The 19,286-nt window shown below is 49.3% G+C and overlaps 1 protein-coding gene across 1 annotated transcript; it reads right to left on the reverse strand.

The window, feature by feature from the left end:
* Window positions 1–13,959: 13,959 nt before the first annotated feature.
* LOC140191440 (proline-rich protein 15-like protein) lies at window positions 13,960–15,895 on the reverse strand. Its single transcript, XM_072248852.1, has one exon. It carries the CDS (start codon window positions 15,493–15,495, stop codon window positions 15,184–15,186), a length of 312 nt encoding a protein of 103 aa, XP_072104953.1. The 5' UTR covers window positions 15,496–15,895; the 3' UTR covers window positions 13,960–15,183.
* Window positions 15,896–19,286: the final 3,391 nt, after the last annotated feature.

The following is a 19,286-nucleotide window of genomic DNA, read 5'->3' on the forward strand; positions in this document are numbered from 1 at the left end:
AGCCTCTGGCTAGGATCTTTATGTCCTCGTTGTCCACGGGAATGGTACTGGAGGATTGGAGGGAGGCGAATGTTGTCCCCTTGTTCAAAAAAGGTAGTAGGGATAGTCCGGGTAATTATAGACCAGTGAGCCTTACATCTGTGGTGGGAAAGCTGTTGGAAAAGATTCTTAGAGATAGGATCTATAGGCATTTAGAGAATCGTGGTCTGATCAGGGACAGTCAGCATGGCTTTGTGAAGGGCAGATCGTGTCTAACAAGCCTGATAGAGTTCTTTGAGGAGGTGACCAGGCATATAGATGAGGGTAGTGCAGTGAATGTGATCTATATGGATTTTAGTAAGGCATTTGACAAGGTTCCACACGGTAGGCTTATTCAGAAAGTTAGAAGGCATGGGATCCAGGGAAGTTTGGCCAGGTGGATTCAGAATTGGCTTGCCTGCAGAAGGCAGAGGGTGGTGGTGGAGGGAGTACATTCAGATTGGAGGATTGTGACTAGTGGTGTCCCACAAGGATCTGTTCTGGGACCTCTACTTTTCGTGATTTTTATTAACGACCTGGATGTGGGGGTAGAAGGGTGGGTTGGCAAGTTTGCAGACGACACAAAGGTTGGTGGTGTTGTAGATAGTGTAGAGGATTGTCGAAGATTGCAGGGAGACATTGATAGGATGCAGAAGTGGGCTGAGAAGTGGCAGATGGAGTTCAACCCGGAGAAGTGTGAGGTGGTACACTTTGGAAGGACAAACTCGAAGGCAGAGTACAAAGTAAATGGCAGGATACTTGGTAGTGTGGAGGAGCAGAGGGATCTCGGGGTACATGTCCACAGATCCCTGAAAGTTGCCTCACAGGTGGATAGGGTAGTTAAGAAAGCTTATGGGGTGTTAGCTTTCATAAGTTGAGGGATAGAGTTTAAGAGTCGCGATGTAATGATGCAGCTCTATAAAGCTCTGCTTACGCCACAATTGGAGTACTGTGTCCTGTTCTGGTCACCTCACAATAGGAAGGATGTGGAAGCATTGGAAAGGGTACAGAGGAGATTTACCAGGATGCTGCCTGGTTTAGAAAGTATGCATTATGATCAGAGATTAAGGGAGCTAGGGCTTTACTCTTTGGAGAGAAGGAGGATGAGAGGAGACATGATAGAGGTGTACAAGATAATAAGAGGAATAGATAGAGTGGATAGCCAGCGCCTCTTCCCCAGGGCACCACTGCTCAATACAAGAGGACATGGCTTTAAGGTAAGGGGTGGGAAGTTCAAGGGGGATATTGGAGGAAGGTTTTTTACTCAGAGAGTGATTGGTGCGTGGAGTGCACTGCCTGAGTCAGTGGTGGAGGCAGATATACTAGTGAAGTTTAAGAGACTACCAGACAGGTACATGGAGGAATTTATGTTGGGGGCTTATATGGGAGGCAGGGTTTGAGGGTTGGCACAATATTGTGGGCCGAAGGGCCTGTACTGTGCTGTACTATTCTATGTTTATATTTCTATGAAATACCTTCCCTGCATTTGGAGATGGATGAAGCCTTGTTTTGCATCTAATATTTCAGTCGTATTTGAATAATATTGTACATATATTGTTCGATTAAGCATTCTTGTTTGCTTAACTAATTCATGCGGGTCATATGTAAAAATATGTTAATTGCATATGTCATGAGGGAACCACATGATTCATGTGCGTCTTTCTTAGAAATAAAAAACAATTAAGGCTGGATTCTCTTGGCTCTCGTGACTCCCGACAGTGTCACAAATCACCAAGCTGTCGTCAGGAGCCTCTAGAAGATCCTCCGTATCTTCTGGCCAAGAAAGATCTCCAACCATGCCACAACAGACAGGATCTCCCGGTAGCCACCCACCTCGACTCTGCTTCCCATTCCCATTCAGACATGTCCATACATGGCCTCCTCTACTGCCATGATGAGGCCAAACTCAGGTTGGAGGAGCAACATCTCATATACAGTCTGGGTAGTCTCCAGCCCCTTGGTATGAACGTAGAATTCTCCAACTTCCGGTAATTCCCTCCCCCTCCCCTCGCCTATCCCTATGTCACTCTGCCCCCTCCCCCAGCTGCCTATCACCTCCCTCATGGTTCCGCCTCCTTCTACTACCCATTGTGTTTTCCCCTATTCCTCCTTCACCTTTCCTGCCTATCACCTCCCTGCCTCCCCTCCGCCACCCCTTTATCTTTCCCCTTACTGGTTTTTCACCTGGAACCTACCAGCCTTCTCCTTCCCACCCTCCCCCATCTTCTTTATAGGGCCTCTGCCCCTTCCCCCTGCGGTCCTGACGAAGGGTCCCGGCCCGAAACGTTGACTGATTGTTTCCATGGATGCTGCTCGACCTGCTGAGTTCCTCCAGCGTGTTGTGAGTGTTGCTCCAACCACGCCCGACCCCTTCAGTGTCACCAAGAGGACATGGCCGCCATCATCATGAGGAGATGCTGGAGATGGATTGGGCGCGTATGTGATGGGAAGAGACCCCTGAAGGGCAGGGGAAATGTGGGGAGACCAAAGACAACTTGGTGCTTGAACCACACCTGGGGTGTAGTAGAGATGGAGGGCCTTTATTGTTGCCCTAAACGCCAGCAGTGTAGCTAATTAAACAGTCCCATGTCTCTCTTGCTTTCTTTTTCATTAGTCTCTCCTCCTTCCCTTTCTCCCATGGTCCACTCTTCTCTCCTATCCGATTCCTTCCTCTCCTGCCCTTTACCTACCCATCACCTCCCACCTTCTTATTTCATATTTCCTCTCTCACCCACCTGGCTTCACCTATCACCTCCCCCTGGTGTCCCTCCTCCTTCCCTTTCTCCCATGGTCCACTCTCCTCTCCTATCTGATTCCTTCCTCTCCAGCCCTTTACCTTTCCCACCCACCTGGCTTCACCTTTCACCTTCTAGCTCTCCTCCTTCCTCTCTCCCCCCCCCCGCCCACCTTTTCATTTTGGCCTCTCTCTCCTTTCCTTCCCAGTCCTGAAGAAGGGTCTCGGTCCGAGACTGCTTATTCACTTCCATAGATGCTGCTTGACCTGCTGAGTTCCTCCGGCATTTTGCGTGTGTTAATGAGTTTAATCTTTTGGAGTTACAAAACGTAGCAAGCCTCATCTCGCATTTACCTCCTTAACGTCCATTTCCACCCACCCCCAGCTTGCCCTTTCAATGAGACACTCCACCACCACCCTTCTCATTCCTCTCTCCCTCCCCAAAGGTTGATAGGATGGTTAAGAAGGCGTATGGTGTGTTGGCCTTCATTAGTTGGGGGATTGAGTTCAAAAGCTGTGAGCTATAAAATCCTGGTTAGACCACACTTGGAGTATAGTGCTCATTCCTGGTCGCCTTGTTATAGGAAGGATGTGGATGCTTTAGAGAAGGTGCAGAGGAGATTTGTCCTGAAGAGTCATCTCGGCCCAAAACGTTGACTGTTTATTCCTCTCCGTAGCTGGTGCCTGTCCTGCTGAGTTCCTCCAGCTTTTTGTGAGCGTGTGTTGATCTGGATTTCCAGCATCTGCAGATTTTTTCTTGTTTAGGATTTGCCAGGATGCTGCCTGGAATTCGAGGGCATGTCCTGTGAGGATAGGTTGAACGAGCTGGGGCTTTTCTCTTCGCATTCGAGACGACTCGATAGAGGTGTACAAGATAATGAGGCACAGACCGAGTGGACAGCCAGAGACTTTGTGCCAGGGAAAAAAATGGACAATACCAGGGGGCCTAATTTTAAGGTGGTTGGAGGAAGGTATAGGGGGAATGTCAGAGGTAAGGTTTTTACACGGGGAGTGGCGGGTGCGTGGAACACATTGTCAGGGTTGGTGGTAGGGGCAGATGGTGTCACAGAGTCAAAGAGAAAAACACAGCACGGAGACAGGGCCTTCGGCCCATCTAGTTCATGCTGAACCTTTAACCTGCCTACTCCCACTGACCTGTACCCGGACCACAACCATCCAAAGAGTTTTCTATGACTCTGTCACTCTATTCCAGATACTTACCAACCTCCGCGTAAAAACTTGCCCCTCGAGTCCCTTTTACACCATTTCCCCTCTCACCCCAAGCTTAATGGCCCCAAGTTTTGGACGCCCCCCTACCATGGGAAAAAGACTGTGAACGTCCACCTCATTTATGTCTCTCATCATTATAACCATTTCTACGAGGTTGCCCTATCTTGTAAAAGAATAGACACTGCCCAGAAGAAGGCGATGGCAAAGCACCTCGGTAGAAAAGATTTGCCAAGCGCAATCATGGTCATCGATAGACCACGATCACCTGCGCCAATATGACATGGCACATAATGATGATGTAATAAAACACAACGCATAATGATGATGTCATACGGCACTGCAGATAATGATGATGCCACATGGCACAACACATAATGATGATGTCATACAGCACTACCATAATGTTGGTCATATGACATGACATGTAATGATGATGTCATATGACTTAGCACATGGTGATGACAATGACAGCCATATTGTTAACCTGCACTGCACTCTCCCTTCAACTGTTACACTTTAATAAGCACCCGGTTGTTTCCCCTTGTACTAACTCGATGCACTGTATTGATCAATTTTTAATTTGATATAATTTTATTTGCAAATACAAAGTGGAGCAGGTCCAATGAGCCACACTGCCTAGCAACCAACCTAGTTTACCCTTGCCTAATCAGAGGGTAATTTACAAAGACCGATTAAGTACTAGCACGTCGGTCTTTGGACTGTCGGAGGAAACCGGAGCACCCGGAGGAAACCCACGCGATCACGGGGAGGACGTACAAACTCCTCACAGGCGCTGCCCCAGAATCGAACTCCCAGCTCTCGGATGGCCCAAGCTGTTAATACGAGGGGTGATTGATAAGTTCGTGGCCTAAGGTAGAAGGAGTCAATTTTAGAAAACCTAGCACATTTATTTTTCAACATAGTCCCCTCCTACATGTACACACTTAGTATAGCAGTCGTGGAGCATACGGATTCCTTCTTTGTAGAAGTAGGCGTCTTGGACCCCCAGAAAGTGGTCTAAGCAGGGGCGATTGATAAATTTGTGGCCCAAGGTAGCAGGAGTTATTTAACTTCAAACTTTCTGCATCATCACTCAGAGTTGAACTGCACGTGCATGTAACAAGAGCTGTATAACTCATCTCCTTCTACATTAGGCTACAAACTTATCAATCACCCCTGCAAAAGAATAAATCAAGGAAGGTAGTGCACCCGTGGCTGACAAGGGAAATTAGGGATAGTATCAATTCCAAAGAAGAAGCATACAAATTAGCCAGAAAAAGTGGCTCACCTGAGGACTGGGAGAAATTCAGAGTTCAGCAGAGGAGGACAAAGGGCTTAATTAGGAAGGGGAAAAAAGATTATGAGAGAAAACTGGCAGGGAACATAAAAACTGACTGTAAAAGCTTTTATAGATATGTGAAAAGGAAAAGACTGGTAAAGACAAATGTAGGTCCCCTACAGACAGAAACATGTGAATTGATTATGGGGAGCAAGGATATGGCAGACCAATTGAATAATTACTTTGGTTCTGTCTTCACTAAGGAGGACATAAATAATCTTCCGGAAATAGTAGGGGACAGAGGGTCCAGTGAGATGGAGGAACTGAGCGAAATACATGTTAGTAGGGAAGTGGTGTTAGGTAAATTGAAGGGATTAAAGGCAGATAAATCCCCAGGGCCAGATGGTCTGCATCCCAGAGTGCTTAAGGAAGTAGCCCAAGAAATAGTGGATGCATTAGTGATAATTTTTCAAAACTCGTTAGATTCTGGACTAGTTCCTGAGGATTGGAGGGTGGCTAATGTAACCCCACTTTTAAAAAAGGAGGGAGAGAGAAACCGGGGAATTATAGACCGGTTAGCCTAACGTTGGTGGTGGGGAAACTGCTGGAGTCAGTTATCAAAGATGTGATAACAGCACATTTGGAAAGCGGTGAAATCATCGGACAAAGTCAGCATGGATTTGTGAAAGGAAAATCATGTCTGACGAACCTCATAGAATTTTTTGAGGATGTAACTAGTAGAGTGGATAGGGGAGAGCCAGTGGATGTGGTATATTTGGATTTTCAAAAGGCTTTTGACAAGGTCCCACACAGGAGATTAGTATGCAAACTTAAAGCACACTGTATTGGGGGTAAGGTATTGATGTGGATGGAGAATTGGTTAGCAGACAGGAAGCAAAGAGTGGGAATAAACGGGACCTTTTCAGAATGGCAGGCGGTGACTAGTGGGGTACCGCAAGGCTCAGTGCTGGGACCCCAGTTGTTTACAATATATATTAATGACTTGGATGAGGAAATTAAATGCAGCATCTCCAAGTTTGCGGATGACGCGAAGCTGGGTGGCAGTGTTAGCTGTGAGGAGGATGCTAAGAGGATGCAGGGTGACTTAGATAGGTTGGGTGAGTGGGCAAATTCATGGCAGATGCAATTTAATGTGGATAAATGTGAAGTTATCCACTTTGGTGGCAAAAATAGGAAAACAGATTATTATCTGAATGGTGGCCAATTAGGAAAAGGGGAGGTGCAACGAGACCTGGGTGTCATTATACACCAGTCATTGAAAGTGGGCATGCAGGTACAGCAGGCGGTGAAAAAGGCGAATGGTATGCTGGCATTTATAGCAAGAGGATTCGAGTACAGGAGCAGGGAGGTACTACTGCAGTTGTACAAGGCCTTGGTGAGACCACACCTGGAGTATTGTGTGCAGTTTTGGTCCCCTAATCTGAGGAAAGACATCCTTGCCATAGAGGGAGTACAAAGAAGGTTCACCGGATTGATTCCTGGGATGGCAGGACTTTCATATGAAGAAAGACTGGATGAACTAGGCTTGTACTCATTGGAATTTAGACGATTGAGGGGGGATCTGATTGAAACGTATAAAATCCTAAAGGGATTGGACAGGCTAGATGCAGGAAGATTGTTCCCGATGTTGGGGAAGTCCAGAACGAGGGGTCACAGTTTGAAGATAAGGGGGAAGCCTTTTAGGACTGAGATTAGGAAAAACTTCTTCACACAGAGAGTGGTGAATCTGTGGAATTCTCTGCCACAGGAAACAGTTGAGGCCAGTTCATTGGCTATATTTAAGAGGGAGTTAGATATGGCCCTTGTGGCTACGGGGATCAGGGGGTATGGAGGGAAGGCTGGGGCGGGGTTCTGAGTTGGATGATCAGCTATGATCATAATAAATGGCGGTGCAGGCTCAAAGGGCCGAATGGCCTACTCCTGCACCTATTTTCTATGTTTCTATGAACCTATCAATCACCCCTGCTGTGGACCACTTTCTGGAGGTCCAAGACGCCGACTTCTACAAAGAAGGGATCCATATGCTCCATGACTGCTGGACTAAGTGTGTAAATGTAGGAAAAATAAATGTGCTAGATTTCCTAAAATTGACCCCTTCTACCTTAGGCCAAAAACTTATCAATCACCCCTCGTATGGTTGCAAAGAAAGCACAGCAGCACCTCTACTTCCTCAGGAGTCTGCAGAGGCTCAGCAAGTCATCGAAAACCTTGGCAAACTTAAACTTCTATCGATGTGTGGTGGAAAGTGTGCTGACTGGCTGCATTATGGCCTTGTCTGGGAATACCAATGTCTTCGAGGGGAAAATCCTCAAAGACACTGTGGATTCAGCCCAGTATACCATTGAGCACATCTACATGAAACATTGCCGTAGAAAAGCAGCGTCCGTCAACGAAGATCCTCACCACCCAGGACATGCTCTTTTACCCTACTGCCATCAGGAAGGAGGTACAGGAGCCTCAGGTCATACACCACCAGGTTCAGGAACAGTTATTACCCCTCAACCATCAGGAAGGAGGTACAGGAGTCTCAGGACCCACACCACCAGGTTCAGGAGCAGTTATTACCCCTCAACCATCAGGAAGGAGGTACAGGAGCCTCAGGACCCACACCACCAGGTTCAGGAGCAGTTATTACCCCTCAACCATCAGGCTCTTGAACAAGAGGGGATAACTTCAGTCATTCCATTTCTGATGTTCCAAGAACCGATGATCTCACTTTAAGGACTCTTTATCTCGGGTTCTCTGTATTTATTGTTAATTATTAATACCTGCATTTGCACTGTATGATCCTGTATAACAGTCGCTGTTGTATAGAGTTTCTGAATATGCCCAGAGGAGAAGGAGAAACAAGGTTGTACGTGGTGATGTGTTCTGATAATAAATTTTACATTGAACTTTGAACTAACCATTACAATACTTTGGCACCCAAACTCTTCCTGGCCTGAAATCCTCCTCTGCCAGTTCCCCTGAACACTCCAAATTCCTTGTTTTTTAAAGAGCATTATCCATCCCCATGTCTCTCTTTTCCTATCCCTGGAGTGACAGACATGAGATTTTAACAGAGGTGGGAGTCGGGAGTCTGTGCTGACTTTCAGTCAGCAAGAGCTGGGACTTTGGGTTTAAAAAGAGGTCAATCCCGGGGGCTTTCTGCAAGAATTTCACTTTACAGGAATCAGGACTTGGAGCGAGAGGGGTGAGATGCTGGAGGAGGGAGGTCTCGGTTGCAGGACTTCCTACAGATTTACAGGAACCAGGACTTGGAGCGACAGGGCGTGAGACTTAAATAGCCGAACACTTTGAGAACAGAATTGTTGGCTGCAGGAAGATTTAATGATTGACAGACTCGATCCTGAACACGGAATAAAGTGCTTATATCCGTCTGGGTAGCCTCCAACCTGATGGCATGGTCACTGATTTCTCAAACTTCCGCTAATGCCCCACCTCCCCCTCGTACCCCATCCGTTATTTATTTTTATACACACATTCTTTTTCTCCCTCTCCTTTTTCTCCCTCTGTCCCTCTCACTATACCCCTTGCCCATCCTCTGGTTCCCCCTCCCCCTTTTCTTTCTCCCTGGGCCTCCTTTACCATGATCCTCTCGTATCCCTTTTGCCAATCACCTGTCCAGCTCTTGGCTCCATCCCTCCCCCTCCTGTCTTCTCCTATCATTTTGGATCTCTCCTTCCCCCTCCCACTTTCAAATCTCTTACTAGCTCTTCCTTCAGTTAGTCCTGACGAAGGGTCTCGGCCCGAAACGTCGACTGTACCTCTTCCTAGAGATGCTGCCTGGCCTGCTGTGTTCACCAGCAACTTTGATGTGTGTTGCATAAAGTGATTGTCCAGGGGTAAGAGTTTTCTACCACAATGGCCCCGACACACGGAAAAACAGAATTAATGAAGTTCTGGAAAACGTGGGGGTGAGCCCCGTCTCGGCTTTGTCCGCAGTTCCCTGTGACCGCAGGAGCACAACGCACCCCCCCACCCGTGTGTGTGTGTGTGTGTGGCGGTTAGCTTTACCGCTCCGGCGGCTGTCCTGTAAGGAGTTTGTACGTTCACCCTGTGAGTCGCACGGCCTTCCCACGTTCCGGAGGCCTGCGGGTTAAGGGTTGGTCGGCTGCGGGGGTGCTGTGTTGGGGAGGGGGCTGGAAGCGTGGCGACGCTTGCCGGCTGACCCCAGCGCAACACTGGGACAGTTCCAGCCATTGATGCAGACAACGCATTTACTTTGCGCGTCCATGTTGATGCGACAAATAAAAACTAACCTTTTCCTCTTTATCATACCCTTTCATTTAGGGAACTCAGGCTACATATATTCGTTGTGTGTGTGTTTACGTTTCTTCTTCTAAGTGCGCTGTGTATTCCGCCAGAGAAAAAAAAACAGGATATCCCAGTGGCCCACTTTAATTCCACTTCCCATTCCCATTCCCTTCTATCCATCCATGGCCTCCTCCACTGTCGTGATGAGGCCACACTCAGGTTGGAGTAACAACACCTTATTTTCTGTTTGGTTAGCCTCCAACCCGATGGCATGAACAATTGATTTCTCAAACTTTCTGGTAATGTCCCCACAACCCCACAGAGTCCTGACGAAGGATTCTGGCCCGAAACGTTGACTGATCGCTTCCACAGATGCTGCCCGGCCTGCTGAGTTCCTCCAGCATGTTGTGAGTGCTGCTTTGTCCCCACAACCCCATTCCCTTCAATGTTCTCCATCCCCCTTTCCCCTCTCTCACCTGATCTTCTTGCCTGCCCATCACCTCCCTCTGGTGCTCCCTTCCCCGTTTCTTTCTTCCATGGTCTTCTGTCTCTTTCACCAATCAACTTCCCAGCTCTTCACTTCACTCCTCTCCCTCCCAGTTTCACCTATCACCTTGCGTCCCCCTCCCCCGCCGCCCTCATCCTCTAACTCTGACTCCTCAGCTTTTTATCCCCAGCCCTGCCGAAGGAGTTCGGCCGGAAATGTCACTCTTTTCCACAGATGCTGCCTGACCTGCCGAGTTCCCCCGGCGTTTTGTCTGGGTTGCTCGGATTTCCGGCGTCCCTGCAGGTCTTCTCTTCTTTGTGATCGGGTTCTGCCGTCTGTGATCTCCCGGGCCTCCAACCATTCTGTCCCCTGCAGACGTACTCTACCCTGGCCCCAGACTTGGAACTTAGCACAGGCACAGGCCCTCCGGCCCGCAGTGTTGTGCTGAACCAGCGGGAACAGCAAATCAAAAACACCCAGGCACCAATGCCTCCTGCCTGTCTGAGTCTGACGCCTCCAGTGGTCAGAGCTGACCATCGATGTCCAGTCCTAGCTGTCTAGATACTCAGGCTGGGGCAGTACGATATGGAGAGCGAGCTGTTGAGCGGGCTCCCCATCACCACGCATCTGCTGAACCCAGAGGAACGGCAGAGGCCAACACAGTTTGGCGCCAGGAGTTGCCAGTCAGCGTTGAACTCAACGTCGGACTGCCTCAGGGACTCCAGCTCCAGATTTTTCCCTCGGGGTTTAATCCCAAAGCCTTCCCCGTGAGTGGGTGTTGCCACAAGGCAGCAGGAGGTTTGAGATCAGAGTTTTCCTTCTCATAGATGAGCTGACGAGCCCCATCTGCCCAAAGCGACTGGTTTTAAGGCGCCAGTGACCCGCCTTTGCCCCTCCTCCTGTCAGTAGAGATGGTTCCACTAGGTTTAGTAGCTAAGTCACACGTGAAGGCCGGGAGCTGGACTTGGTTGTCAGAGGCTGTTTGAGACGTATGCCATTGGGACGTTTAATAGGTAGTGGGAGCTTGTCCACAATATCACCCCTGGCTTTAACAACCTTGAGGAACCCTCCTACCTACACAATGTCTATATCGCACCATCTTCATTACATCCATGTGCCTATCTAAATGTCTCTTAAAAGACTCTAATGTATTTGTCTCTTCCTCCATCCCAGGCAGCACATTCCAGGCATCCACTACTCTCTGAGTAAAAACTTACCCATCATATCTCCTTTGAACCTGCCCCCTCTCACCTTCAATGCATGGCACCATCCATAATCTCGGGCTTCTCACCATCCAGGACTTGGTCTTTTCTCACTACTATCATCAAAAGGAAGTACAGGGGCCTCAGGATCCACACCACCAGGTTCAGGAACAGTTATTACCCCTCAACCATAAGGAAGGAGGTACAGGAGCCTCAGGAACCACACCACCAGGTTCAGGAATAGTTATTACCCCTCAACCATCAGGAAGGAGGTACAAGACCTCAGGACCCACACCGCCAGGTTCAGGGACAGTTATTACCCCTCAACCATCAGGAAGGAGGTACAGGAGCCTCAGGACTAACACCAACAGATTCAGGAACAGTTATTACCCCTCAACCATCAGGAAGGAGGTACAGGAGCCTCAGGACCCACTCCACCAGGTTCACGAACAGTTATTACCCTCACAACCATCAGGAAGGAGGTACAGGAGCCGCAGGACCCACTCCACCAGGTTCAGGGACAGTTATTACCCCTCAACCATCAGGAAGGAGATACAGGAGCCTCAGGACCCACACCACCAGGTTCAGGGACAGTTATTACCCCTCAACCATCAGGAAGGAGGTACAGGAGCCTCAGGACCCACACCACCAGGTTCAGGGACAGTTATTACCCCTCAACCATCAGGAGGGAGGTACAGGAGCCTCAGGACTAACACCAACAGATTCAGGAACAGTTATTACCCCTCAACCATCAGGAGGGAGGTACAGGAGCCTCAGGACTAACACCAACAGATTCAGGAACAGTTATTACCCCTCAACCATCAGGAAGGAGGTACAGGAGCCTCAGGACCCACTCCACCAGGTTCAGGAACAGTTATTACCCTCACAACCATCAGGAAGGAGGTACAGGAGCCGCAGGACCCACACCACCAGGTTCAGGAACAGTTATTACCCCTCAACCATCATGAAGGAGGTACAGGTGCCTCAGGACCCACACCACCAGGTTCAGGAACAGTTATTACCCTCACAACCATCAGGAAGGAGGTACAGGAGCCTCAGGACCCACACCACCAGGTTCAGGAACAGTTATTACCCCTCAACCATCAGGAAGGAGGTACAGGAGCCTCAGGACCCACTCCACCAGGTTCAGGAACAGTTATTACCCTCACAACCATCAGGAAGGAGGTACAGGAGCCGCAGGACCCACACCACCAGGTTCAGGAACAGTTATTACCCCTCAACCATCAGGAAGGAGGTACAGGTGCCTCAGGACCCACACCACCAGGTTCAGGAACAGTTATTACCCTCACAACCATCAGGAAGGAGGTACAGGTGCCTCAGGACCCACACCACCAGGTTCAGGAACAGTTATTACCCTCACAACCATCAGGAAGGAGGTACAGGAGCCTCAGGACCCACACCACCAGGTTCAGGAACAGTTATTACCCCCTCAACCATCAGCCTCTTGAACCAGCGGGGATAACTTCACTCAACCCGTCACTGAACTGTTCCTACAGCCAATGGACTCAGTCTCAAGGACTCTTCATCCCATTCCCTGGATATTTATTGCTTATTTATTTATTATTATTATTATTTCGTTCTTTTTGATTTTGTGCGGTTTGTTTATTGCACTGGTCAAACGCAAAAGTTGGTGTGGTCTTCCATCAATTCTGTTATGGATCTATTGAGTATGCCCGTAACAAAACATATATGAGGGGTATATATAGTGACATACAGCATTGTGACATAAAAGTCTCAGACACACATATAGGCTGCCTGAGAATTTTGCACACAGTACTGTGTCTGTTAGTGTGAAGTAAAGAGCGAATTTGTAAATCTGGCGGGAGTAAAGGTGAGGGAGGGGTGTGGGGACAGGTGGCAGAGAAGGAGTGTCAGGGGTGGGGGGTGCAGACACACCCAGCCCTGAGACGTCAGGCCAGGTCACTTGATTCCAAACAATCGGTTTATTGATCATTTACAGAACGTCTCTCTGGTGCTTCCCTCTCCCTCCCCCTTTTCCCAACCATGACTCCCCCCTTCCCACTCTCAATCCACAATAGAGACCCAGATCAGAATCGGGTTTATCATCACTCACCTATGTCATAAAATTTGTTTTTTTTTGCAACCGCAGTACAGTGCAATACATAAAATTACTACGGTACTGTGTAAAAGTCTTAGGCAGCCCCAGCTATATAGATGTGCGTGCCTGACGCTTTTGAACGTGACAGCTTATGTGCAGATAATACATTTAGTCTGATATGCGGACTCCCTTATCATTATGATATCCTGTCGTGCTCAAAGGCTGGCGTACTAAATTATCCAGGAAACTTTTTAAAAAATTAATAATCAGGAACCCGCAGTGCAGTTTCAGTTACATCACGTGACGGCCTCTTCGTCCCACTGAAACTCTCTTACCCCAACCTGGCCAACCCGTTCACTAAGTTTCTGGCGAGCAGGCCCACCTTGTTTATGATAGCAACACAGTAACGCCACCGTTCACCTTCCAAGGAGCTTCACAAAAGGTATGTCAGCTGACTGCTCTTGACACCGAAATGTGGTGAAATCGAGGTTTTAACAACGTCATCTTTCAAGGGAATCGCCGAGTCCCAGTATCAATGAGATCACAGTTATTCACGCGGCTCGGGAATAGACACTCACACACACACACACACACACACACACCTGCACGTAACCAGAATTCCGTTCCCGTGACCCAGTCTTTTTTTCCAGGCCTTCTTGTTGTCCAAACATAACTCAGTATTTTATTTGTACTTTAAACATAATCTGGCTCTCGCGTTTTTTTTAGCAAAATAATATATAATGTTAATTACAAGTACCAGTTTCGTTTATTCATGTAAAAACACTGCGTGATTTACAGACCAATAAACTCTCTCTCTCTCTTGCACATAAAAACACATTTAGACACACACACACACACACAGACAGACACAGACACACACACACGGACAGACACACAGAGACAGGCACACACATACACACACAGACACACACACAAAGACATATACATACACACGAGACACGCACACACATACACACACAGACACACACACAAAGACATATACATACACACAAAAACACGCACACACACAGACATATATATATACACGCAGACAGACACGGAGACGCACACACACACACACACACACACACAGACACATAGACACACGCACACATGCACACACACAAAGACATACCTACACACACGGTCAGACACACAGAGACACACACAGACACTCTTGCAAGCACACGCACGCGCAGAGACACGAGATGCTGGAAATTCAGAGCAACACACACACACACACAAAATAAACGCTGGAGGAACTCAGCAGGTCAGGCAGCGTCTATGGAGATGAGTGAAGAGTGGACGATTCGGGACGAGCTCCTTTATCAGGACTCAGACACAGACAGACAGACAGACACACACACACACACACACACACACACACACACACACACACACAGTATGTCGGTTAAGTCACGGTAGACCTGTCCGGACAGCGACAGCCGCTCTCCGGCCTCCGGAGCGTACCGTTCATTCCCGCGAATCAAGTCTCTAGCCACACCTGGAAACCGGTCGCTTTCGGGGGTGCATTCACTGTGAAGCCAATGTCCATTGCGAGCCAAAAACAGCGATAAGCTGCCTCTCCTGAAGTTCAAACGCGGTCGGGGAAATAAATCCCAGGTGGGTCGCGGGGGTTAACCCTTTAAAGTCATTCCATGACCAGATTGTCCTTAACCCATCACGCAAATTGTAGTTCAACGGGGCCGAATGGTTGATTGTCCTTTTCGGTCCCGCCAGGCTTCAGTCGAGTGTTAACCCATTGAGGGGATGCCCCGGAACGCCCTCTGTGCGTTGTGGGCTGGAATCCTCCCATTTGGGATAGCCACGGGAAGTCAGTCCCTGGGTGGGAGCGCTCGGCGCTCCGACCGGCTGTCAGCGATTCTCTCCGGCGTCGGCCCCGGCCTCCGCCTGGCTGAATAAGCCGGGGTTTTCGGACAGACTCGAGCGCACCTTCTTCTTTTCCTTGAAGCGGCCCGAGTTGGAGACTCGGACGTGCCGGCCCTTGGTGCTCTTGTCCACAATCTTCTCCAGCCGGGCCTCGAGCTGGGAGTCGTCCCGGTTCTCCCTGTCGGCGCCCTCGGTGTTACTGCTCTGCTCGACCGGCAGCTCGCTCAGCACCTTGGAGCCGCTCTTCTTGCGCAGGAAGCTGAACTTCCACCAGCTGTGAGGACCCCCGTCACCCATGGCGGCTGGAACTCACTTCTGTCCGGTCACTGGCCGGGGGGTTTCAGCGTGAATGCGTGTGTGAGAGAGAGAAAAGCGCTGTTCGTCTCCCGTCCCGTCCTCTCTGCACAGCCTCTCGGACAGTTACAGGTGAGTGTCTCACCTGCCCAGGTGTGAATGAAACTGCAGCGCTCTCGGTCACGTGGCGGGCGGCTCTGTGCCGGGGAGGGGGAGGTTCCGTCACATATATATACATATAAAAAAAACTTCGGTAAACCCCGCCCCACCCACGCCCTGACCCGGGACAGGACGCGAGGGCATCGCTGGCAGGGATCCAGGAGGCGAGTCGGAGAGACACGGGGGGTGGGCGGGCGGCAGTCAGCATCCACTGGAGGAACTCAGCGGGTCGAGCGGCGTCTGTGGGCAGCACTAGACTCAAAGGCAGTTACTTTCCCCAAGTCAGTAAGGCTGATCGACACCTCCACCCCCTAACCCACCCGTCCACACCCCCAATCACCCGCTGACCCACCCTACCCCACAGCCCCAACCACCACTACTTTATCATTTCCTGTCAGTCACCTTATGTACAGACACTCCTGTGCCCAGCGTCACTTTATGGACACACAATCTGCGTATATAAACTATCTTAAGTGTTTATTCGCTCTTTCGTTATTCGCCATGCCGTATGACGAGGGCGATCACGGTCTTTCCATGACCATGATTGTCCTTGGCAATTTTTTTCTGCTGAAGTGGTTTGCCATCGCCTTCTTCTGGGCAGTGACTTTACAAGACGGGTGACCACCCCCGGCCATTATCAATACTCTCCAGAGATTGTCTGCCTAGCGTCAGGACTTGTGATCTGCACCGGCTGCTCGTACAACCATCCACCACCTGACTCCACGGTTTCATGTGACCCTGATCGGGGGGAGGGAGGGCTAAGCAGGTGCTACACCTTGCCCAAGGGTGACCTGCAGGCTAGCGGAGGGAAGGAGCACCTCACACCTCCTTTGATCGCCCACAATCATACAACAGGGCACATAACGAACAAACCTAATAACTTGGCCCTTGAGTATGTGTTCGTGATCTTCTGCTGCGGTAGCCCATCCACTTCAAGGTTCGACATGTCGTGCGTTCAGAGATGCCCTTCTGCACACCACTGTTGTTATTTGAGTTACTGTCACCTTCCTGCCAGCTTGAACCAGTCTGCCCCTTCTCCTCTGACCTCTCTCGTTAACGAGACATTTCCCCCCAACAGAACTGCCGCTCACTGGATGTTTCTCTTTGTTTTTCACGCCATTCTCTGCAAACTCCAGAGCCTGCTGTGCGTGTAAGTCCCAGGAGATCAGCGGTTTCTGAAATAATCATCTAACACCAACATAAAAGAGTCACTTAGATCACATTTCTTCCCCCATTCTGATGTTTGGTCCAAACAACAACTGAACCTCTTGACCGTGTCTGTGTGCTTTTATGCACTGAGATGCGGCCACGTGATTGGCTGATTAGATATTCGTATTAACGAGCAGCTGCAACTGATAAAGTGGCCACTGATTTGTGGCTAAGCTTGGAGTAGGCAATAAACAAGAAAAAAATCTGCAGACGCTGGAAACCCAGAGCAACACAAACAAAATGCTGGAGGATCTCAGCAGGTCAGGCAGCATCTGTGGAAACAGTTGATGCTTCTGGCCGAGGCCCTTCTTCAGGATGAAGAAGGAAGACGGAAGATGCCAAAATAAAAAGGTCGGGGGTGGATGGAGGGGGAGGAAGGAGGATAGCTGGAGGGTGATAGGTGAAGTCAGGTGGGTGGGAAAGGTCAAGGGCTGGAGAAGAAGGAATCTGATTGGAGAGGAAAGTGGACCATGGGAGAAAGGGGAAGGAGGAGGAGACCAGGGAGAAGTAATAGGCAGGTGAAGAGAGGTAAAAGGTCAGAGTAGGGAATAGAGGAAGGGGGGATTTGTTTACCTGAAGGAGAAATTAATGTTCATGCCATCAGGTGGAAGCTACCTAGATGGAATATAAAGTGTTGCTTCTTCACCTTGAGAGTGGCCTCACCTTGGGACAAGAGGAGGCCATGGACTGACATGCCGGACCGTGAACGGGAACGGACGTTGGAACAGGAATTAAAATGTTTGGCCAGCAGGAAGTCCGGCTTGTGGCAGACGCTGCAGAGGAGCTCGACGAAGCACCCCCTCCCCCCCCAATTTACGACGGGTCTCTCCAGTGTAGAGGGGGACGCGTTAGATAACCCCAGCAGATTCACAGGTGAAGAGTTGGCTCACCTGGGAAGACTGCTTGGGGACCTGAATGGAGGTGAGGGAAGAGGTGTGTGGGCAGGTGAGGCACTTTGACCACTTGCAGGGACAAGGGCTGGGAGGGAGATGAGTGGGGAGGGATGAATGGACAATGGAACCACAGAGGGAGCAAAGGGTGCAGAGGAAGAGTTAAAGATATGCTTAGTGGTGGGATCTCTTGGAGATGGCAGAAGTTGTGGAGGACGATGTGCTTAATGCAGATGTGGTAGGTAAGTTCTATCACTGTTAAGGCAGTGGGAAGATGGGGTGAGTACGGATGTGTGGGAAATGGAGAAGTTTGAGTCAGGGTGGCAGCAATTGTAGGCGGGGGAGAACCCCCATTCTTTATAGAAGGAGGGCATCTCTGATTTCCTGACAACAGATGCAGTGGAGGTGAAGAAACTGAGATGCTGAGGATGTTCTACGAGTCTGTGGTGGCCAGTGCTATCATGTTTGCTGTTGTGTGCTGGGGAAGCAGGCTGAGGGTAGCAGACACCAACAGAATCAACAAACTCATTCGTAAGGCCAGTGACGCTGTGGGGATGGAACTGGACTCTCTGATGGTGGTGTCTGAAAAGAGGATGCTGTCCAAGTTGCATGCCATCTTGGACAATGTCTCCCATCCACTACATAATGTATTGGGTGGGCACAGGAGTACATTCAGCCAGAGACTCATTCCACCGAGATGCTACACTGAGCGTCATAGGAAGTCATTCCTGCCTGTGGCCATCAAACTTTACAACTCCTCTTTGGAGGGTCAGACAGTCTGAGCCAATAGGCTGGTACAGGACTTATTTCCATCTGGCATAATTTACATATTACTATTTAACTATTTATGGTTTTATATTGCTATATTTATACTCTATTCTTGGTTGGTGCAACTGTAATGAAACCCAGTTTCCCTCAGGATCAATAAAGTATGTCTACCTATCTATCTAAAAAGGAGTAGCATTTTTACAGGAGATAGAGTGGGAAGAGGGATAGTCAGGATAATTGTGGAATCAGTAGGTTTAGAAAAGATGTTGGTTCACAGTTTGTCTCCAGAGGTGGAGACGGAGATCAGGAAAGGGGAGGGAGGTGTCAGAGATAACGGAAGTAAATTTAAGGTCAGGGTGGAAGTTAGAAGCAAAGTTGATAAAAATTGATGAGCTGAGCATGGGTGCACAAAGCAACACCAGTGCCGTCGGAAACGTAGCGGAGGAAGTTTTGGGGAGCACTTCCGGCGTAGGCTTCAAACACGGACTGTTCTACATAGCCAATGAAGAGGCAGGTGTAGCTGGGGCCCATGCGAGTGCCCATGGCTATCCCCCGAGTTTGGAGAAAGTGAAAGGAGCCCAAGGAAACATTGTTGAGGGTGAGGAACAGTTCGGCCAGATGGAAGAAGGAGGTGGTGTAGGGGAATTGGTTGGTTCTTTTGTCAAGAAAGTAGCAGGGAGCTTTGAGGCCTTCCTGATGAGGAGATAGAAGTGTACAGGGACTGGACATCCGTGGTGAAAATGCGGTGGCCAGGGAAATGAAAGTTGC

Source organism: Mobula birostris, chromosome X (assembly GCF_030028105.1).
Source record: "Mobula birostris isolate sMobBir1 chromosome X, sMobBir1.hap1, whole genome shotgun sequence".
Lineage (NCBI taxonomy): Eukaryota > Metazoa > Chordata > Chondrichthyes > Myliobatiformes > Myliobatidae > Mobula > Mobula birostris.